The 23,397-nt window shown below is 49.6% G+C and overlaps 1 protein-coding gene across 1 annotated transcript in view; it reads left to right on the forward strand.

Annotated features, from left to right (window-relative positions):
• Positions 1-23,397, forward strand: part of LOC140190237 (transcription factor E3-like) — a 48,369-nt gene that overhangs the window by 20,998 nt on the left and 3,974 nt on the right. The window contains exons 3-8 of the mRNA XM_072246799.1: positions 5,750-5,969; positions 14,152-14,397; positions 15,449-15,544; positions 18,755-18,869; positions 19,462-19,518; positions 20,083-20,158. Coding sequence (XP_072102900.1) covers positions 5,750-5,969; positions 14,152-14,397; positions 15,449-15,544; positions 18,755-18,869; positions 19,462-19,518; positions 20,083-20,158 — 810 coding nt within the window. The remainder of the gene's footprint in view (positions 1-5,749; positions 5,970-14,151; positions 14,398-15,448; positions 15,545-18,754; positions 18,870-19,461; positions 19,519-20,082; positions 20,159-23,397) is intronic.

Here is a 23,397-nt window from a genome sequence, read left to right on the forward strand (position 1 = left end):
CTTCTGCGGGCCCTACACGACTTCCGCGTTCGTCTCCGAGTCATGGAGGCAGGCCCAGTGGCCTAAACTGTTTACGCTGACCACCTTGCCATCAGAGGACAGGATACAGGAGCAGAATTAGGCCATTCTGCCCTTCAAGTTTGCTCCACTATTCCATCATGATTTACTAGCCCTCTCAACCCCATTCTCCTGTCTTCTCCCCAAAACCTTTCACGTCCAGACTAATCTAGAACCTGTTAACCTCTGCTTTAAATATACCCTATGACTTGGCCTCCACAGCCATCTGTGGCAGTGAATTCTACAGATTCATCACCCTCTGGCTAAAAAAAAAAACAACTTCCTCATCGCTGTTCTAAAGGGACGTCCCTCTTTACTGAGGCTATGTCGTCTGGTCCTAGACTCGCCCACTATAGGAAACATCCTCCCCACGTTCACTCTGTCCAGGCCTTTCTATATTCGATGGGTTTCACTGAGGATCTCTCCCCCCGCTTCGTTCTAAACTCCAACGAGTTCATGCTCAGAGCTGTCAAACACACTTCAAATGTTAACCCTTTCATTCCCGGGATCATTGTTGTGAACCTTCTCTGGGCAATTTCCAATGCCAGCACATCCTTTCTTACATAAGGGCCCACAACTGCCTCACATTACTCCAAGGGTGGTCTTTCATTGATTCTGTTATGGTTATTGTTCTATAGATTTATTAAGTATGCCCACAAGGAAATGAATCTCAAGGCTGTATATGGTGATACATATGTACTTTTGATAATAAATTTACTTTGAACTTTGATGATGACGATGTCGACTCAGGCCGGAGAGGCCAGCGTCAGGCATTTTCATGCCTTACAAGGCGCGGATTGGAAGGCTGTGTGGGGCGCCACTCCTCGCACAAACATTTCGCGGTATTTTTATTTTACGAGGCTGAGTTGCGAGCTCAACACTCGCGGATGGAAAGCGTACTCGGGAGCGGCCCAACTGGATTCGAACCCGGGAACCTCCATCCGGCGCTGATGTCACTGCGCCACCAGCCGACCAACTTTGACCAGCATTAACAGCATTAAACCTCAGCATTATGTCCTTACTTTAATATTTCAGTCTTCTCTCTTTCTGTCTATCTGTGGCCGAGATAAGATGATAAAGAGGTTTAAATCAAAGGAAGAGGGCATAATAAGGCATTATTTGGAAAGAAAAGGGCAGCTGAAACATTGGGTTGAGATGTTTAATTTGGACTACATGGGACATAGATCACTATGGCATGGTAGTGCACAACGCTTAGCTGTACAAGTGACGCGGGTTCCTGACGATGCCTGTAAGGAGTTTCCTCACACAGTTCAAAGGTTGGTAGGTAATTGGTCATTGTAAATTGTCCCGTGATTAGGCTCAGATTCAATGGGGTGTTGCTGGGCGGTGCAGCTCGAAGGGCTGGAAGAGCCTATTCCATGCTGTATCTCAATAAATAGATAAATGAAAACAGGCCCTGATCTCTCACACACAAGAGATTCTGCAGATGCTGGAAATCCAGAGTAATGCACAGAAAATGCTGGTAGGACTCAGCAGGCCAGGCAGCATCAATGAAAAGTGTTGTGTATCTAATATTTCAGTAATGCCTGAGTAATCTTGTATGTGTGTATTATTTGTCTAAGTATATTATTTATTCATATATAAAATATATTCATTGCTTGTCATACCGGACAGTCAGTCATTCTTGTCTGGCGCGTAGTATCAGGATTGGTCTCCTTTCAGATTAACCAGGTCACGATATGAACATTCCTGACTCGACCCTAGTTTTTTTTTAAACTAGGCCGAGTGGCTAGCTTGGTGCTCAACACGGCACGGATGGAAAGCATGCCCGTGGGCGGGGGAGGGCAACTCGATTTGAACTTGGAAGCCTTCGCTTCTGAAGTCCAGCGCTGATGTCACTGCGCCACCAGCCGGCTTATAAAATATATAATATAAGTTAAGCATTCTTGTTCATTTGAATAATTCTTTACAAGTTATATGTAAAAATATGTGAATTGCATATGTCATGATGCTACTATGTGATACATGCATGCTCACTTGAAGTAAACACGAAGTTAGATACACATCTCGGACTCCCGTGTCTTCCTTTGAAGTAGTTTAATATTCTGAAGTTACAAAACATAACAGAAAGGAGCACACAAAATGCTGAAGGAACTCAGCGGGTCAGGCGGCATCTGTGGAGGTTAAGTTGACATTTCAGGCTGAGGCCCTTCATCAGGACTGAGAAGGAAGGGGGAAAGATGCCAGAATAAAAAGGTGGTTGGAGGGAAAGGAGGATAGCTGGAAGGTGATAGGTGAAGCCAGGTGGGTAGGAAAGGTAGAAGATGCACTCTGTGATAGGAGAGGAGAGTGACCATGAGAGGTGGGGAGAAGGTAGGAAGTGATGGGTGGAAAGGGTAAAGAGCTGGAGAAAATGGAACGTGATAGGAGAGGAAAAGATCTTGGGAGATGGGGAAGGAGAAGGGGCACTAGGGGAGGTAATAGGCAAATGAGGAGTAGAGGTTGGAGGGCAGAGTGGGAAAGCCAGCATCTTTCTCAGGGATAAAATCTCAATATTAGAGGGCACGCTTTTACAGAGAGAGTCTCCAGCATTTCGTGTGTGTTCCTTCACTCCATGATGTAGTTCTGAACTAATTAAATTGATAATTAAGATTGTCACTAAACTAATCCCTTCTGCCTACACAGTGTCCACATCCCTCAATTCCCTGCACATCCATGTGCTTATCTAAGATAAGCCTCTATCCTATCTGTCACCACCTCCACTGTTGGCAGTGCGTTCCAGCTACCCACCTTCTGCATTACAAGAACAAACTTGCCCCACATCTCACCTTTGAACTGATAAACACACAAGATTCTGCAGATGTTGGAAATTCAGAGCAACACACAAAATGCTGGAGGAACTCAGCAGGTCAGGCATCATCTATAAAAATGAATAAACAGTAGACGTTTTGGGCCGAGATCCTCCTTCAGGACTGAGAAGGAAGTGGGGGGGGAAGGGTGGGAGGCTTTTTGGAAGGTGACAGGTTGGAGGGCTAGAGATGAAGGAATCTGATAGGAGACAACAGCGGACCATAGGAGAAAGGGCAGAAGGAGGGAACCTGGGGAAGGGTGGGGGGGAGTAATAGGCAGGTGAGATGAGGTGAAAGGTCAGAGTGCAGAATAGAGTAAGGGCATGATGGGAATTTGTTCATGGGAAGGAGAAATCAATATTCACGCCAGAGGGAATATAAGATGTTGCTCTTCCATCCTGGGTGTGGCCTCATCTTGTTACAAGAGGAGGCCATGGACCAACATGTTGGAATGGGAATGGGGATTGGAATCAGCATTTTGTGGGTGTTGCTTTGGATTTCCAACATTTGCAGACTTTCTCGTGTTTAGGATATGAACTTACCCATTCTCACCTTCGGTGCATGCCCTGCGATATTGGACATGCCCATTCTGGAGAAAAAGATCCTGGCTTTCTGTCTCTGCCTCTCATAATTTTATAAGCCGTTGTCAGGTCTCCCCTCGGCCTCCGTCGCTCCAGTGAAAACAGCAAGTCTGTCTAACCTCTCCTTGTAGCACACACCTTCGAATCCAGGCAGTATCCAGCTGAATCTGTTCTGCACTCTCTCCAAAGCCTCTGCACCCGTCCTGTAATGAGGGAGACCAGACAGGAGACCACAATAATGTAGCGGTTAGTGCGACACTGTTACAGCTCGGGGTCAGAGTTCAGAGTTCAATTCTGGCACCCTGTGAGCAAGTTTCTGTGTTCCTCCCCATGAGCATGCGGGGGTTTCCCCCGGATACTCCGGTTTCGTCCCACAGTCCAACGACGTGCCGGTGATAGGTTAATTGGTCGTTGTAAATTGTCCTGTGATTAGGCTACAGTTAAATTGGTGGCTTGCTCGGCTCAAAGGGCCAGAAGGTGACAGTAACTCAAATAACCACATGCTACGACAGTGGTGTGCAGAGAGCATCTCTGAATGTAAAACACATCAAACCTCGAAGTGGATGGGCAATAGCAACAGAAGACTGCGAACATACACTCAGTGGCCATTTTATTAGGTACAGGAAGTACCGACAATGTGGCCAATTAGATTATACAATCACGAGAGGCATATTGATTCATTCTTACCATGGTAGCGGGGTCTCAAAACAAGAAGGCCTAGATTTGAAGTGAGAGGAAAGAGATTCAAAGTGGATCTGGGGGCAAAGTTCTTTTTCTTTCCCTCTCTTCCCATAGGGGTTGATTGATATCTGGAATGTGATACCCTCTAAGCTGTGCGGGTGCGTGGCCACACAGTAACTGAAATGCTCTTGCACACATACCCTCCTTTGCTGAGCAGTTAGAATATCTTATATATATAATGACGTCGACTCAGACCTGAGAGGCCAGCGTCGGGCATTTTCATGCCTTACAAGGCGCAGTTCGAAAAGCTGTGTGGGGCGCCACTCCTCGCACAGACATTTCGCGGTATTATTTTACGAGGCTGAATTGCGAGCTCGACATCAACCCGGCGCGGATGGAAAGCGCGCACAGGGGCGGTCTGTCACTGGATCGAACTCGGGAACCTCCATTCTCAAGCCCGGCACTGATCTCACTGCTCCACCATCCGACCAGCAAATATATTTTATATAATGTTAACGTGATTTTGAAATTTGCTAATATTTTGACATCTGTGTTAATGTAATTATGAAATATCCTGTAAGTAATGACATGTTAATGAATATAATCCATAAATTTTCTAAATAAGTAATGTACCACAACCTTCATGTTGAAACATTTGGAGCTTTAACATGTTTACATTGCTGCCTCAAATTGTAACAATAAACACAGAATGGAAGTCAGTAGTTCATTGTTAATAAACCAATAGTCCACTGAATGCCGATGTCATTTAAGTTTAAAAGTTTATGAAACATGAAAAATTTTTTGTTCTATATTTCATTCATATTCATCAGCATGTGCCATGTCGTATGACGTGATCAATCACGGTCTTTCCATGGCTGTGATTTGTTTTTGGCAAATGAAGTGGTTTACCATTGCTGCCTTTGGGACAGTGTCTGAATTTCTGAATTTGCTCTCTATTTAGAAAACCGTCTACGCTTTTATTCCTCCGACTAGAATTCCATTGCTGAGGAAGAATTAGTGATAGCCGATACTGATAGTGATAGCTCCCTCTTTCACGTTCCTGTCTTTCTCTCCATTCTCTTTCTTCTTTTACACAGATTAATTAGTTTTGTGGCTTACAGTAATTTGTCTTGCACTGCTGTTGCACAGAATAAATTTCATAATGTTTGTCAGTGATAATAAACTAGATTGTGATTTTCTCTCCCCTCTCCCTCTGCTCCTCCCCTACCTCTCATCCCCTCATCTCCATTCCCTCCCACTCCCCCTCCACCCCCTCCCCTTCCACCCCTTCCCCCTCCCCCTCTACTCCATCCCCTTCCTCCTTCCACCTCTACCCTCTCCCCCTTCCTCACCCCTCCACCCCTTCCCCTTCTACTTCCCCTTCACCCTTCTTCCTCCCTCTCCTTCTCTCCGTTACCCCTCTTTGCCCCTTCCGCCCCACCCTTCACCCCCCCTTCATTTTCACCCTACCCCATCTCTCAATATCCCACTCCTCCTCCCCCTTCCCTCTCCCCCCTCCCCACCCTTCACCTCCCCCTCCCGTTTTCCCTTCTCCCCCCTCCTTTCCCCTCCCCAACCCTTGCTCTCCCCTCTTCACCCTCTCCTCTCCCCCCCCCCCAGCACCCCGTCGGAGCTGCGGGAGAGCCGTCCCGCTCCCCCCTCGGCCATGAGCTCGCGGGTGCTGCTTCGCCAGCAGCTGATGAGGGAGCAGGCGCAGGAGCAGGAGAGGCGCGAGCAGGCGGCCGCCCAGAGGCAGCAGGAGCGGCCCCCCGCCCCTGCTGCCCGGCCCATCCCCGTCGGCATGCCCACCACCGCACACGTCCCTGCCAACATCCTGAAGGTGGGTGCGGAAGGGACGGGCATGGGTCACCGTGGAAATGGGAGGCGGGTGTGAAGGGGGCGGAGATGGGGAGAGGGAGGGGGTAGTCTTCAAGGGGGGGAGAACTGGAAGATGGGGTCATTGTCTGCTATGGGGAGGGGTGGGAGGGAGGGAGAGTGATGGAGGGAGGTCCGCCCCCTGGCTAAAGTGATTCCTCCTCATCTGTTCTAAAGGGATGTCTCTCTATTCTGAGGCTGTGCCCTCTGGTCCTAGACTCCTCCACTGAAGAAACACTAAAGGACTGCAAGATATAGAAGCAGAGTTGGGCAATTCGACCCAGCAAATCTGCTCTGCCATTCTGCCATGGCTGATTTATTATCCCTCTCAGCCCCATTCTCTTGTCTTCTGCCCGTCTCCTCCATATCTGCTCTATACAGGCCTTTCAGTATCCTATCTCTCTCCCCCCACCCACCATATGTCTACTCAGTATCTCATTTCTGTGTGTGTATGTGTGTATACATGTGTCTTGTCAGTGTATATGTCTTGACTGTGTGTCTGGTGCATGTGTGTGCACGCTTTCCTTCTGACCTGCTGAGCTGCTGTGCTTCTCCCGGTCGCTCTGGTTCCGTTCTACGTCCCAACGAATGTGTGGAGTGAGTGGGTTAATCCTGTCGCCCTGCCCGACCCCTCTCCAGAGTGTGAGTGTGGCTGAGGGGAAAGCGCAATGGTATCAGCATGACTGGATCAGCAGAGGGGGGCCTGCTCCCGTGCAGGATGTGCCTACATCAGCCATGTCCTTGTTCTGTTTCCTTCTGTAAACACGCATGCTGTTTATCTGCTTCTGCCGAGCCCCTGACTCTGTCAGGAACTTGCTCCCGAGTGGCCGGGGCAGCTGAAGGCACAGTCTGTGAGTGCGGCCATTCGCCTTCAGTCCTCTTTGGCCCGAACTTTCCCTGCCTGGCGCCTGCCAAGTTCTGGAAGTCATGGAGCGGTGACAAACTCGTCAGCCCAAACATAAGATGCCAGCCGTCCAAGATCCCAATCTCAGCTAATCCCATTTATTCACTTATTCAGAGATGGGGCCAGAACAAGCTCTTCCCGCGTCACCCACCTGTTTAACCCTAGCCTAGTAGCAGGACGACTTACAATGACCGATTAACCTCCTAACCGGGACGTCTTTGGGATGTGGGAGGAACTTGGAGCACCCAGGAGAAACTCGTGTTGTTCATGGGAACCCGTGCATTCAAACCTCTTGCAGAAGGAGCCAGAGTTGAACTCCGAGCACCAAAGCCCTGAGCTGCATTAGCATCGTGCTGCCTGCCAAGCTACCTGAGCGCTACTTGCATTTACCTTTAATCCCTCTCAGCTAGGAGTTCCCAACTTCAGGTCCACGGACCCTTTGCTTAATGGTATTGGTCATTGGCACAAAGAAGGTTGGGTACCCCAGCTCTAAGCCTTTTCCATCCATGTACCTGTGCAAATGGCTTTTAAGCATTGTTATTGTACCTGCCTCAGCCACTTCTATGTACCTATCACCCTCTGGGTGAAGAAGTTACCCCTCAGGCCTGTCTTAAATCTCTCCCCTCTCACCTTAAAACTGTGCCCTCTAGTCTTGATTCCCCAACCTTGGGGGAAAAGACTGTGCGCCTTCACCCTGCCTGTGCCCCTCGTGACTTTGTACACCTCTATGAGGTCAACCCTCTGCTCTTGATTCGCCAACCCTGGGGAGAAATACCGAGTGCATTTACCCCTATAAGTGCCCTTCATGATTTTATGTACCTCTATAATGTACCCCTCAGTCTCTAATGCTCCAACCTCTCCCTAATAACTCTCTACAACCTCCTGTAAAGAGCAACATGGTGGTGCGGTTAGCATCACGCTGTTATGGCACCAGTGACCATAAGCTATAGGAGCAGAATTAGGCCATTTAGCCCATCGAGTCTGGTCCACCGTTCCATCATGACTGATCCATTTCTGTCTCAGCCCCAGTCTCCTGCCTTCTCCCCGTAACCCTTCATGCCCTGATAATGAAGAGCCTGTCAACCTCTGCCTTAAATACAGACTTGGCCTCCACAGCCGCCTGTGGCAACAAATTCCACAGATTCACCACCTCTGGCTGGAGAAATTCCTCTGCACTTCCACTCTAACTGGACGTCCCTCTGTTCTGAGGCTGTGCCCTCTGGTCCTGGACTCCCCCCACCCATCCTCTCCACATCCACTCTATCGAGGCCTCTCAGCTTTCGATAGTTTTCAGTGAGATTCCCACCCCCCCCCCCCACCTCGTTCTGCTGCATACCAGTGACCTGGGTTTAATTCCTGCCACTGTCTGTAAGAAGCTTGTACATTCTCCCTGTGACTGCTTGAGTTTCCTCCACGTGCTCCAGTTTCCTCCCACCTCCCAAGGATGTTTGGGCCAGTAGGTCACCTGAGTGTAAATGGGCTGTGGCGGCTTGTAGGCTGTAAGGGCCTGTTACTGTTTCTCTAAAGAAAAATAAAATCACTCAGTCCCAGTAAATCTTTTCCGCACGTTTTCCTGTTTAATGACGTCTTTCCCAAAACAGGATGCTGCCAAGCTGCAGCCTCAACAGCGTCTTGTACAACCGCCGTATATTGTTCCAACAACTGTACTCAGTTCCCTGACCAGCTGAAGGCCAGCATGCCAAACATTTTCTCAATCGACCTGTGACACCACTTTCCAGGAACCATATACCTGTACCCCTGGGTCTCTCTGTTCCACGACACTTGCCAGAGCCCTAGCGTTCACTGTGGCATCGCTGTCGTGGTTTGACTTTCCAAAATACACCTCACATCCAGTTGAGAATTCAGGAGGAATGCGGTTGTGCCCGGGCGTGGCCGCTGGCTGCTCAGGGTGAAGTCACGGTGAGGATGATACGTGCGGGGAAAATGAGCAACGGAAAGATCTGGACCATCTGGGAAAATGGCAGATGAGATTTAATGCAGACAGGAGTGAGGTGTTGCAACTTGGCAGGACAGAGTAGACCAGGACATATGCGGTAGGGCACTGAGGAGTGTAGTACAACAAAGGGATATGGGAATACCGAATCATAATTCCTTGATAGGGTTATAAAGAGATCTTTTGGCACACCAACCTTCATACATCAGGGCACTGAGTGCAGGAGTTGGGATGGGATGTTGAAGTTGTATAAGACGGTGAGGACTGATTTGGAGTATTGTGTGAAGTTCAACAATATCACAGTTCAACACATCAATAATAAGTATACCGTTTTGAATACTGTTAGTGGGGACGACCTACCAGGGACAAGTTGTAGTGGTCGCGTCTCTGGCACCGAGACTGGACCCTCAGCTCAGAAAGGAAGGAGGGACAAGAGGAGAGCAGTAGTGATAGGGAATTCGATAGAGGGACAGATAAGAGGTTCTGTGGGAGAAATGGAGAATCCCAGATGGTCTGTTACCTCCCTAGTGCCAGGGTCCGCAATATCTTGGATCGAGTTCTTGGCATTCTCAGGAGGGAGGGTGAGCAGCTAGATGTCGTGGCCCATGTAGGGACCAAACAATGATGTGGACAGGAAGGAGGAGGAGGTCCTGCAAAGAGAGTTTAGGGAGTTGGGTGCAAAGTTGAAGGACAGGACCTCCAGGGTTGCAATCTCAGGATTGCTCCCCGTGCCACGTGCTAGTGAGGCTAGAAATAGGAAGATAATGCAGCTAAATATGTGGCTAAGGAGATGGTGCAGGAGGGAGAGCTTCAAGTTTCTGGACAATTGGGCCTTGTTCCAGGGAAGGTGGGACCTGTTCCGATGGGACGGTTTGCACCTGAACTGGAGGGGGACTAACATCCTTGCGGGTAGATTTGCTAGTGCTGCTCCGGGGGGTTTAAACTAGATTTGCAGGGGGAGGGGAACCAGAGTGTTAGAGCAGATAGTGAGGTGGAGGAGGATAAAGGTCATGTGAGGACTGCATGTATAGACAGAAATCAAAGGTTTGTATGTCAGAGAAATGTTCTCAGGTACTTCTATTTCAATCTAAGGAGTATTGTAGGTAAGGCAGATGAGTTTAGGGCATGGATTGGCACGTGGGATTACGACATTATTGCTATTAGGGAGACTTGGTTGCAGGAGGGGCAGGACTGGCAGCTTAATGTTCCGATATTCTGTTGTTTCAGACGTGATAGAGGGGGAGGGATGAAAGGGGGAGGAGTGGCATTACTAGTCAGGGAAAATATCACAGCTGTGCATAGACAGGACAGCCCTCTTATCTACAGAGGCCAAATGGGTGGAGCTGAGGAACGGGAAAGGTGTGACCACACTAATAGGGTTGTATTATAGACCACAATAGTCAGAATTGGAGGAGCAAATCTGTAGAGAAATAGCAGACCGCTGTAAGAAACAAAGTTGTAATAGTAGAGGAGTTTAACTTTCCACATGTTGACTGGGACTCCCACACAGTGAAAGGGCTAGATGGCTTGGAGTTTGTCAAATGTGTTCAGGAAAGTTTTCTAAATCAATATATAGAGGTACCTACGAGAGAGGATGCAATACTTGATCTCCTATTAGGGAACCAGACAGGTCAGGTGACAGAAGTATGTGTAGGCGAACATTTTGGGTCCTGTGACCGTAATATCATTAGTTTTAAGTTAATTATAAGGATAGGTCTGGTCCTCGAGGTTCTAAATTGGAGAAGGGCCAATTTTGTGGAAATGAGAAAGGATCTAGGAAGAGTGGATTGGGATAAGCTGTTTTCTGGCAAGGATGTGTTCAGTAAGTGGAAGGCCTTCAAAGGTGAAATTTTGAGAGTGCAGAGCTTGCATGTTCCTGCCAGGATTAAAGGCAAATGGAACCTTGGTTTTCAAGGGATATTGGCGATCTGGTTAAGAAAAAGAGGGAGGTGTATAGCAGGTATTGGCAACAAAGAACAAATGAGGAAATTGAAGAGTATAGAAAATGTAAGAAAATACTAAAGAAGGAAATCAGGAAGGCAAAAAGAAGACATGAGGTTGCTTTGGCAGATAATGTGAAGGTAAACCCAAAAGGTTTTTTACAAGTATATTAAGAGTAAAAGGATAGTAAGAGACAAAATTGGTCCCCCAGAAGATAGAGTGGTTGTCTATGTGTGGAGCCTCACGAGATGGGAAGATCTTAAACAGCTTTTTTGCATCAGTATTGACTCAGGAAACTGGCATAGCGTGTATGGAATGAAGGGAAACAAGCAGTAGTGTCATGGAACATATAGAGATTAAAGAGGAGGAGGTGCTTGCTGCCTTACAGCGAATAAAGGTAAATAAATCCCCCAGGCCTGACATGATGTTTCCTCGGACCTTGAGAGAGATGTGTAGAAATTGCAGGGGCCTTGGCAGAAATATTTAAAATGTCCTTAGCCACAGGTGAGGTGCCAGAGGTTTGGAGGGTAGCTCATGTTGTTCCGTTGTTTAAAAAAGGCTCCAAAAGTAAACCAGGTAATTACAGGCCAGTGAGCCTGACATCAGTAGTAGGTAAATTATTGGAAGGTGTTCTGAGAGATCGGATATACAAGTATTTGGACAGCCAAGGGCTGATTAAGGATAGTCAGCACGGCTTTGTGCGTGGTAGACCGTGTTTAAGGAATCTTGTAGAATTTTTCAAGGAGGTTACCAAGAAAATAGATGAAGGAAAGGCTGTGGATGTTGTCTACATGGACTTTAGTAAGGCCCTTGACAAGGTCCCACATGGGAGGTTAGTACAGAAGGTTCAGACACTAGGTATCCATGGAGAGGTTGTAAACTGGATTCGAAATTTTCTGTGTGGGAGAAGACCGAGTGGTAGTAGATGATTACTTATCAGACTGGAGGCCTGTAACTAGTGGTGTGCCTCAGGGATCTGTGCTGGGACCATTGTTGTTTGTTATCTATATCAATAATCTAGATGATAATGTGGTAAATTGGATCAGCAAGTTTGCTGATGACACTAAGATTGGACGCGTTGTGGACAGTGAGGAAGTCTTTCAAAGCTTGCAGAGGGATCTGGACCAACTGGAAAAATGGGCCAGAAAATGGCAGATGGAATTTAATGCAGACAAGTGTGAGGTGTTGCATTTTGGAAGGACAAGTCAAGGTACTTGTAAATGGTAGGGCACTGAGGAGTGCGGAAGAACTAAGGAATCTAGGAGTTCAGACACATAATTCCCTGAAAGTGGCGTCACAGGTAGACAGGGTTGTAAAGAAGGCTTTTGGCATCCTGGCATTTATAAATCAAAGTATTGAGTATAGAAGCTGGAATGTTATAGTGAGGTTGTATAAGACATTGGTGAGGCCAAATTTGGAGTTTTGTGTGCAGTTCTGGTCACCTAACTATAGGAAGGATATCAGTAAGATTGAAATAGTGCAGAAAAGATTTACTGGGATGTTGCCGGGTCTTCAGGAGTTGAGTTACAGGGAAAGATTGAACAGGTTAGGACTTTATTCGTTGGTGGGAGTGTGGAACGAGCTGCCATCTGATGTGGTAAATGCGGGCTCACTCTGAAGTTTTAAGACTAAATTGGATAGATACATGGATGGGAGAGGTCTGGAGGGTTATGGACTGGGAGCAGGTCAATGGGACTAGCAGAATAAAGTTTTGGCACAGATTAGAAGGGCCGAATGGCCTGTTTCTGTGCTGTAGTGTTCTAAGGTTCTATCGTTCTGGTCACCTACCTACAGGAAAGATGTAAATAAGATTGAAAGAGTACAGAGAAAATTTACAAGGATGTTGCCAGGACTTGAAGACCTGAGTTACGGAGAGAGGCTGGATAGTTAGGACTTTATTCCCTGAAGCATAGTTTATTTTTCAATGAGTAATTCTTTAAACAGACAGGTAGACCTCGATCCCATTTATGAGCCAGTGCAGACAGATTTCCAGCCAATGCACAGAGTTTGCCATGCAGCCAATCAGTGAAGAGACCCCCTACCTATGTCACAATTGAGTTTCCGCGGTGACGGCCAGTCATATATAAAAGCCAAGCATTCGGAGAACACACAATGATGATGTCTCTTTGTACAGTGACGAAAAATTTACAAATGGATTGGCAAGAGAACAACTCAGCCCAACCACCAACCACCCGAGCTACACGTTTTCCTATTTCTATCTAACTCTCTAAATTCTCTCCTCAGGGCCTCCTTCCTTTTCCTACCTATGTCATTGGTGCCAATATGTCCCAAGACTTCTGCCTGCTGAACCTCCACCTCCTTGGACTTGCCTGTCCCAAGATGCCCCTGAACCTGGCCTCTGGGAGACAACAAACCATCTGGTGTTTCTATCACGACCACAGAATCTTGTCTCTATTCCTCTAACTGTGGAATCCCCTATCACTACTGCAGTCCTCTTCTCCCCTTCCCTGCTGAGCTAGAGTACCAAACTCAGTGTCAGAGACCCGGTTACTGTGGCTCCCTCCTGCTGGGTCCTCCCATTCCCAACACTATCCTAAGTGGCGTACTTATTATTGAGGGGAGCAGCCTCAGGGGCGCTCTGCACTGGCTGCCGTTTTCCCTTCCCTTTCCTGTTAGTCACCCAGGTTTCTGCTCCTGCAACCTCGGGCGACTACCTCCCTGTAGCTCCTATCCATCACCTCCTCAGTTTCCCATATGATCTCAAGGTCATTGATCTGCAGCTCTCATATGTTCTCTGTGGAGCTGCAACGCAGTGCACAGTGCAGATGTGCAGATCCGGAGGGCTGGAGGTCTTCCAGAATTCTCTCATACCACAGAAAGTACAGAACAGTGTGGAGCCTTTCTGACTGCACCAACTATGCACTAATAGATGAAAAAGGAGCTTCTCAGAAACTTACCTCACCCAAGGCTGTTGTCACAGAACCTGCTGATCCAAAGCCTCCCCACTCTTAACGCTGGTCCACTCCAACAATGGCCGCTCCGTTTGTGTCTACCTTGCTAATGAGTCGCGATTCGACTGGGCTGCCAGAAAAAAGCCAAAAGCCCACGAGCTGTGTCCACAACGTTGCAGTTTCTTGCAGTCATGGGGAGAGCAAATGCCATACCAAGCCGTGATACATCAAGATAGGATGCTTTCTATGGTGCCTTGATAAAAAATTGGTGACTTGCCAAGTTTCTTTAGCCCCTTGAACAGATTAGGGAGATATGAGCCACACATGGACGGGTGGGACAAGCTTTGAACGAGGGATATTAAGCTGGCATGTATGAGAGGGGCTGAAGGGCCTGTGTTGATTGTTATAATTCTGACCGGCTCTGGTCCCCCTGTAGGTGCAGACCCATCTGGAGAACCCCACCAAGTACCACATCCAGCAGTCTCAGAGGCAGCAGGTCAAGCAGTACCTTTCCACCACCCTGGGCAACAAGTCGGCCGCCTCCCAAGCCATGGCTGCCGCTGCCGCCGCCATCCCCTCTGCCTCACCCGGACCCCAGGAGCGGACGCCTTCCCGTGCCGGTGGGAGCACCCCCGGCAGCCCCATGGTCCTGCTCAACATCGGCTCCAACACTGAGACGGAGGTGGGTGACTGGGGAGGGAGGAAGGGAGAGGTTCGATCCTGTCGCTGAGCAGAAGTTTTCAACCCTCCCTCACTGGTGGTGGGGAGAGGGAGTGGTGGGGAATGGGAGCTGGCGGGAGTCAGCATGCCCTTGATTGGCAGAATGGCGGTTTCCCACTGCGTGAATCATCTGTCTGGTATAATAGGTGGCTAGCAGAGAATCAATGGGTTGAAGGGCCTATGTCTGTGATGGGGAAGCTTGGTGGTGGTGTTTAATAGGTCAGCAAGATGTCCCGGGGTTGTTTAGTCATCTTAACTGGGGAGTATTTTGGTTGAACAATTACTGGGAAGGGGGAATGGAACGAGAGGCTCAACATCTGTGTTAGTGGGGGGAGGTATGGAACACCTTCGACTGGATTCATTGTTGACTGTCCGAGCCCCCAACCCCCTCCAGAGATGCTCCGTCAGCTCGATGGTAGCACCAAGCTCCAGCACCTCTCCTGGCTCCATCCCGACACGGGGAAGGATAGGGGAGTCGGCTGGACATAGCAGGAGCTGGGGCAGGTGGAGGGATGTTTCAGAAAGGGAGGGGTGGGAGGATCCACATTAGGGGGCTTGGGATTGTCTTTCCAAGTGCGGGAGCATTGCCCAGGGTGTGAGGTGTATTGTTATACGACTGGAAAGAATGATATTCACAAGTTGATGCCCATCTCCCCTTCCCTCCATCACCCACCGCACCACCCCCCTCCTCATCTTCCTTGTCCTCCCCTTCCCCTTTTCCCTCTTCTCTTTCCTTAATACTCTCATATCCCCTCCCCCTCTCCCACTCCCCATCTCCCACTCCCATTCTCCCACTCCCCCTCCCACTCCCCCCTCTCCCCACTCCCCCACTCCTGCTCTCCCACTTTCCTCTTGTCCTCTTTCCCCCTCCCCTAACTCCACAAAATCTCCCATCCCCCATCTACCCCCTCTCCCCTCCGTCTCATCCCCTTCCCTTTCTCCACCCATTCTTTTCCTCCGTCCCCTCCTCTTTCCTACCGCACGCCCCCTCCCCCCCACTTTTCCCAACACAGATTGACGATGTCATTGATGAGATCATCAGCCTGGAATCGAGCTACAACGACGATGGTTTGGGCTTGCTGGACATCGGGGTGCAAATGCCCAACACGGTGAGTGCCCCTTCCTTGCAGGGGTTTCCAGCAGTCTGGGGAACATACCCCACCTGTATTTTATTCACTGTCAGGGTCATCTGCTGTATCAGGTGCCCCAGTGTGGTCCCCCGTTGGGGAGACCCCCCGTAAACTGGGCAATTGTCCCACTCCATCCAGCATTAGAGGTGGGATTTCCTGGTGGGCCTCCATTTCAGTCTGACTTCCCGTTCTGATGTGCCTGTCCATGTCTCCCTCGCCACCATGAGAATGCCACACTCAGACTGGAGGAGCAACATCTCCTTCCTTCTTGGTAGCCTGCAACCTGATGGCATGAACAGTGATTTCTTTAACTTCTGGAAATTTCTCCACCTTCCCCTTGCTATCTTTTTTCATTCCCCATTCTCGTTCCCCCTTTTACCCCTTCTCCTCACTTGCCCATCCACCTCCCTTTGATTCCTCTCTCCTTCCCTTTCTCGCATGGTCCACTATCCTCTCCTATCACATGTCTTCTTTTCAGCCCTGTGGTGAACGGCAGGGCAGTGAAGTGTGCGTTAGAACAAAGGAATCTGGGAATACAGCTCCATAGTTTCTTGGAAGTGGTGCCATAGGTAGGTAGAGTCATAAAGAAAAGTTTTTGCAACATTGGCATTTATGAAGTCAGGGGGTGCAGGAGTTGGGATGTTATGCTGAAGTTGAATAAGATACTGATGAGCCCTAATTTGGAGTAACCGTACCACACACAAAAGGCAGCATCTATGGAAAAAAAGTACAGTCGGCCCGAAATGTTGACGTCAGCTGTACGTTTTTCCATAGATTCTGCCTGGCCTTCTGAGTTCCTCCAGCATTTTGTGTGTGTTGCTTGGATTTCCAGCATCTCCAGATTTCCTCTTAATTTGGGGTATTGTGTGCGGTGCTTGTCACCTACCTACAGGAAAGCTTGATCAGGTGCAGAGAAAATTTACAAAGATGCGGCCAGGATTTGAGGCCCTGAGTTATAGGGAAAGGTTGAATAGGTTAGCATTTTATTGTTCTTCTTTTCCGTCTTGTTTTATGGCGGTTGGCACCCAGCTTAATGGTGCATTACTGCCACCTTCTGCTCCGGAGTGTGCACTAGACTTACATTCTAAATCCCTTCACCCAATCACACACACACACACCCTAACCTACACTTTATCCTCCCATATTTGGCCATCCTATTCCTGCTTATTCATCACAAGTCATCTCCCTCTCTCTCCTCCCTCTCTCTTTTTCTCTCTCTCTGTCTCTCTCTCTCTGTCTCTCTCCCTCTCTCTGTCTCTGTCCATCTCTTAGCGAGGAGCCCCTCCAACATGTCCGTCTGTATCACCAACTCCAGGCACGGGGAGCCCTGCTACTTCCTTCTGGGGCGATCTGACAATATTCGGTGGGTACCCTCCCCCTGCCCCCCTCCCCTGCCGCGTGTCGTGGGGCGGGGAGTACGTGGAAGCATGCATCGGTGTGCTGACGGGTTAGCACGAAGGTGGTGGCGTTGTGCACAGTGCAGGAGTTTGCCAAATGGTACAGTGGGATATGGTTGAGTTGTAGATGTGGTCAGAGAAATGATAGATGCTACTCAATCCAGGGAGGTGTAAGCCTAGGAAGGGAGCGGTACACATTGATGGTAGGACTGTTAATAAAGTTGATGTACAGGGGGATCTTGGGGTCCAAGTCCACAGCTCCCTAAGAGTGGCTGTATGTCGCCAGGGCAGTTATAAAGGCATTCGGCATGCTAGCCTTTATAAGTCAAAGCATTGAGTTCAGGAGTCAGGAATTTACATTGCAACTTTATAAAACTCTGGCTAGACTGCATTTGAAGTATTGCAGTGAATTCTGGTTGCCCCATTTCAGGAGGGATGTGGAGGCTTGGGAGAGGGTGCAGGAGAGGTTCACCTGGATTAGAGGGCATGAGAGGTTGTTTTCTTGGGAACAACGGAGGCTGAGGGGAGAGCTGAGAATGGTTTATAAGACTGAGAGGCATCAAAGGAGCTGATAGCCGTTTTCCAGGGTCAAAACGTCTGCTCTGTAGAAAAGGGTCAAAGTAAATTTTATTGTCAAAGTACAAATATGTCACCATATACAGCCCTGAGATTCATTTTCCTGTGGGCGTACTCAGCAAGTCAACAGAGTAGTAACTATAACAGGATCAATGAAAGATCAACCAGAGTGCAGAAGATAAACTGTGCAAATGCAAGTATAAATTTAAGGCATCCGTTAGTCTTGTGAGACCATGGATCTGCGCCCTGGAAAGTCTTCACTCTCCAGGGCGCAGGCCTGGGCAAGGTTGTATGGAAGACCAGCAGTTGCCCATGCTGCAAGTCTCCCCTCTCCACAACACCAATGTTGTCCAAGGGAAGGGCATTAGGACCCATACAGCTTGGCACCAGTGTTGTCGCATCATATCCATCATATCCTATAAAAATAATATCCATTATATCCTATAAAGTCCTCAATCTTCTACGCTCCAGGGAATAAAGTCCTGGAGCGGAGAAGATTGAGAGGAGATTTGATGAAAGGTATACAAAATTATGAGAGGTATAGATAGGGTGAATGCATGCTGGCTTTTTCCCCTGAGGTTGGGTGAGACCAGAGCTAGGGGTCATAGGTTAATGGTGAAAGGTGAGAAATCAAAGGGGAGCCTGAGGGTGAACTTCTCCACTCGGAGGGTGGTGCAAGTGTGGAACGAGCTGCCAGCAGACGTGGTGAATGTGGGTTTGATTGCAACATTGAGGAGCTAGGTACATGGATGGGTGGGGTACGGAGGGCTGTGGTCCGGGTACAGGTCGATGGGACTGGGCAGCAAAACCAGGCTGGCATGAACGAGATGGGCTGAAGGGCCTGTTTCTGTGCTACAGTGCTTTATCGCTCTGTGGTGAAGCTGGCTGAGTTCCACCACTGCTCCTGTACTTGTGAACTGGATTCCCACACCAGACCGCGATGCCAGTGAAACAGCTTTGCACGGTAGAAGTTTGTCAGAGTCTTTGACGACATGCTGAATCTCCTCCTCACGAGCTGCCTGTGTGCCTTCCTCATGGTTGTATCAATGTGCTGGGCCCAGTGAGAAAGTAATTGAAGTTGCTCAGCCTTTCCAACATGTCTGAGAGACCAGAGTCACTGGCGCCTTCCTCCCGGGACTATATGGGGTCTCTGAGATGGCTTTCTAATAGACTCTCTGCTACCCCTACCCTCTCCCGCCCATTTCTGTCCCCACAGCTGCCGGTGTCTGGGACCCTGATGAGCGCGTACACCAACCCGGGCCTGAGCAAAGCTGCCGTCACCATCAGCAACTCCTGCCCAGCCAAGCTGCCCAACGCCAAGGATGCCACAGGTACTGGCCACGCATGCCACGCTTCCGGGCCTGGCGTTCTGTCTTCCCCGAGACGCGTCCACCGGCTGCTATTTGTACTCCTCGCCAGCTTTCACCCGCCTCTGACATATATGTCTGTCCACCTCTCTGCAGCTGTGTCCTGTGCTCCTCTCCCCTGCCTCTCTGTACCAGTTCCTCCCCTTACTCTCACGCCTTCCCATCTCCACTTTCCTTGCTCCACTCCTCATTTTACTCCCCTCCCCGTCCTTTTCCCTCCACCGTACTCCCCTCTCCCCCCCTCCCTGCTCTACCCCCTCTGCCCTCTTCCTCCTCTCCCACTGCCCCCTCTCCCCTCTCCCTCCCCTCCCCTTTCTCTCCTGCTGTCCTCCTTTCCCCATCCCACCCCCTCTGCTTTCTCCGCTCCACTCCTCACCTTTCTTCTCACCCCGCCATCCAGCCAGTCTCCAAAATGTCTGCACATGGGTCAGGGGCTTGTAAGCCGGGGAGGGCCTGTACGCACGCTAATTCAGCTTATAATAAGTAAAACTCCCCCTCCCCCTCTTCCTCCCTCCCTCTGTCTCTCTCTCTCTCTCCCCCCCCCCCACACTCACAGATGTCGATATGAAAGCTTTGATCAAAGAACGACAGAAGAAAGACAACCATAACCTCAGTAAGTGTGGGCGGGTTGCGCCGTGCAGGGATGGGGAAGGGCGGGGCTGGTCACGCTGTTTGGTGCAGGGAGGGGTGGGTCAAGCCGTGTGGGATGGGGAAGAGGTGGGCCATGCTCTGGGGAGGTGGGTCGTGCCGAGGGATTCGTCCGCAGGGAAGGGTTCCTCAACTCCTTCCTCCCCACTCTCCCCCCCACCCTTGCACAGACACCCGCCACCCCCGTGGCCAGTTGCCTTGCTGTACACGGGGAGGGGGATCGTCGCAGCTGCTGTTAACCTTGCTCGTTGTGATGCGAAGCACTTTAAATACACTGACCTAACACCCCACCCAGAATGCCGAGGGTCCGGCACCTGGAAAGCGGGGTAATGGTTGTCAGTTGAGGATTGGGAAGGAGAAACCCACCGACTCGGTTGCAGCCCCACCATCTTCTCCCCCACCATCACTGATGCCTCCCCTTTCTAATGTTCTGGGACCCGGCTGATGAGGGAGGAGGGATCGCTGAGTTCTCGGGTATCACCAAGGGAGACTGGCTGCCCCACTCACTCTTTCTCCCTCCTGTCCACAGTTGAGAGAAGACGGAGGTTTAACATTAATGATCGGATCAAGGAGCTGGGAGCCATGATCCCAAAATCGAATGATCCGTGAGTTCCTCTCCCGACAACGCCAGCTGGGGTGAATTACTGGGGAAATCAACTTGCCTTCCCTTGCTCAATGCACACCATCCCATCACACACACCAGGAGCCAAACATAAAGTGAAGCTCCCTCCACACCATCCCATCACACACTCCCGGAGTCAGAAACAGAGTGAAGCTCCCTCCACACCGTCCCATCACTCACTCCCGGAGTCAGACAGAGAGTGAAACTCCCTCCACACTGTCCCATCACACACTCCCGGGGTCAGACACAGAGTGAAGTTCAGTCCACTATGTCCTATCAGACACTCCTGAGGTCAGGCACAGAGTGAAGCTCCCTCCACACCGTCCCATCACACACTCCCGGGGTCAGACACAGTGTGAAACTCCCTCCACATCGTCCCGTCACACACTCCTGGGATCAGACAGAGTGAAGCTCCCTCCACACCGTCCCATCACAAACTCCTGGGGTCAGACACAGGGTGAAGCTCCTTCCACATCGTCCCATCACACACTCCCGGGGTGAGACACAGAGTGAAGCTCCCTCCACACCGTCCCATCACACACTCCCAGGCAGGAACGATATATCAGCAGAGCCATATAGGGATCCGACAGAGAGTGAGGCCCCTCAGTTCACTGCATCTCAGCGGTGTGTAAAGTACGTACCTTTGCAGTCGTTGCACTCTCATCCTTTCTGCTTGACTCTGTCACATAGCACAGGAACAGACCCTTCGGCCCATCTCACCCATGCCAGCCAAGATGTCCATCTAACACTAGTTCTATTTGTCTGTGTTTCATCCTCCAATCTCTCACTAGAGTATAAAAGCCAGGATGTAATATCGAGGCTCTATAAAGCACTGGTGAGCAGTTTTGGGGCTGCTTATCATAGAAAGGACGTGCTGACATTGGAGAGGGTTGAAAGGAGGTTCACAGAAATTACTCTGGGATTGAAAGGTTTAATTGAGAAGAATCGGCGGGACCTCATTGAAATCTATGGAATGTTGAAAATCCTCGATAGAGTGGATATGGAGATGATGCTTCCGATGGTGGGGGGAGTCTAAGATCAGAGGACACAGCCTCAGAATAGACGGATGTCCTTTAGAACGGAGATGAGGAGCAATTTCTTTAGCCAGAGGGTGATGAATCTGTGGAATTCATTGTCACAGGCGGCTGTGGAGCGAAGTGATTGAGTATATCTGAGGCAGAGGTTGATTCTTGATTAGTCAGGGCATGAAGACAGGCAATTGGGGCTGAGAGGGAAATTAATCAGCGAAGCTGACTCGATGAGCTAAACGGACGAATTTGGCTCCCATGTGTTATGGTTTTGTGGTCTCTAACCGTGTACCTGATCAAATGTCTTTTTAATATTGTGAGTGTACCTATGTCTTGCACAAGCTCGACAGTAGGGGGAGCTATTGGAGAGGATTCTGAGGGATAGAATCAGATTTATTATCACCGGCATGTGACGTGAAGTTTGTTAACTTACAGGCTGCACGAGCGATTGGAAAACCATGGCCTGAGGACACAAAGCTTGGTGGGGTTGTGAGTAGTGTGGTGGGGGGGTTGTAGGTTACAATAGGACACGTCTGGGGAGCTGGGCTGAGACATGGCAGATGGAGTTCAATGCAAGAAGAGCATGAGGTGATTCATTTTGGAATGTCGAACTTGAAGGCAGAATCCAGGGTTAATGGCAGGATTCTTAGCAGTGTGGAAGGACAGAGGGATCCTGGGGATCCCTGTTCGTAGATTAACAATTCAACAATTACAGCATGGAAACAAGCCATCTCGGCCCTTCTAGATCCTTCAGAGTTCCCGCGCAGGTTGATAGGGTGGTTAATAAGGTGTATGGCGTGTTGGCCTTCATTATTCGAGGATTGAATTCGAGCTTTGAGGTAATGCTGCAGCTCTACAAAACCCTGGTTAGACCACACTTGGAGTATTCTGTTCAGTTGTGGTGATCTCATTATAGAAAGGATGTGGGTGCAGAGGAGACTTATCAGGATGCTTTCTGGATTACAGAGCATGTTTGTTTATTTGTTAACAGAGTAGGCCGTTCTGGCCCTTCGAGCCGCGCGGCCCAGCAATAACCCGATTTAATCCTAGTCCAATCACGGGACAATTTACAGTGACCAACAAACCTACCAACCAGTAGGTCTTTGGACTGAGCGCGAGGAAACCCACGTGAGTGGTCATGGGAAGGGGGGGTCCGCTCAGCAAAACAAAGGAGCTGGTCACTAACCGCAGCACCGCTACCGTGTCTGAGGAAGGTAAGTTGAATAAACTCGGACCTTTCTCCCTGGAGTGAACGTACCTTCATCGAGGCGTGCAGGATGATAAGAGGCACAGATCGACTGGACAGCCAGAGACCTTTACCCAGGGCGGAAGTGGCATCATTTTAAGGTGATTGGAGGGAAGTAGAGGGATGCCAGAAGTAAGTTTTTTAGACAGTAATTGGTGAGTGTGGGGAGCACACTGCCGGGGGTGGTGGAAAAGGCAGATACATCAGGGACATCTGTGTGTTCATCCATCATCAACGTTGGTGAGGACCTCGACACCATTATGATGGTGTTGAGACGAGCACTTGATTTGGATTTAAGTGAGGGAGAGTTGCATCGTGTCAGCCTCACTCTCTCTTCCCAATTCCCATCTGGATCCAGTGGCGAGACAGAGTCGAGACGGCTGGAGATGGGACTCGGCGCAGTGGATGACCAGGACATCTTCTGTGTCTTGTCCTGCTCTACACGTTCCACATTCTTGACTGTTGGACCTTCCATTGGTCTCGTCCACTCAATCTGCTGGAGTCTGTCTTCACATGCTGGGATAGACAGCTCCCTATCTCACTGAGGGTTTGAGACCCGTCGGCTACCCTCACCCAGTTTAGCCGGCTTGTCAAAGCCGTTGCCCGGGGTGTGGCCGCTGTCGCATGCAAACAGCTATGGGGAGCCACAGGTGAGAGCTGAGTGCCAGGTGGGGACCAAAGGTGGACTAACCGCTTTGAAAAGGACGCGACATGTTCCCCCACCAGAGGTGCTACCCCTCCCTGACACCCCATACACCCCGTCAGGGACATTTAAGAGACTCCTATACAGGGACATGAATGAAAGAAAAATGGCGGGTTATGTAGGGGGAAAGGGTTAGATTGACTTTAGAGTAGGTTAAAGTTCAGTTCTATGCTATAAGGTTCTTTGATGAGTCAGCATGGTTTTGTGAGGGTTATAGTAACTTCATTGTTTTCAAGGAGGTGACG

This window comes from Mobula birostris, chromosome 29, assembly GCF_030028105.1.
Source record: "Mobula birostris isolate sMobBir1 chromosome 29, sMobBir1.hap1, whole genome shotgun sequence".
Lineage (NCBI taxonomy): Eukaryota > Metazoa > Chordata > Chondrichthyes > Myliobatiformes > Myliobatidae > Mobula > Mobula birostris.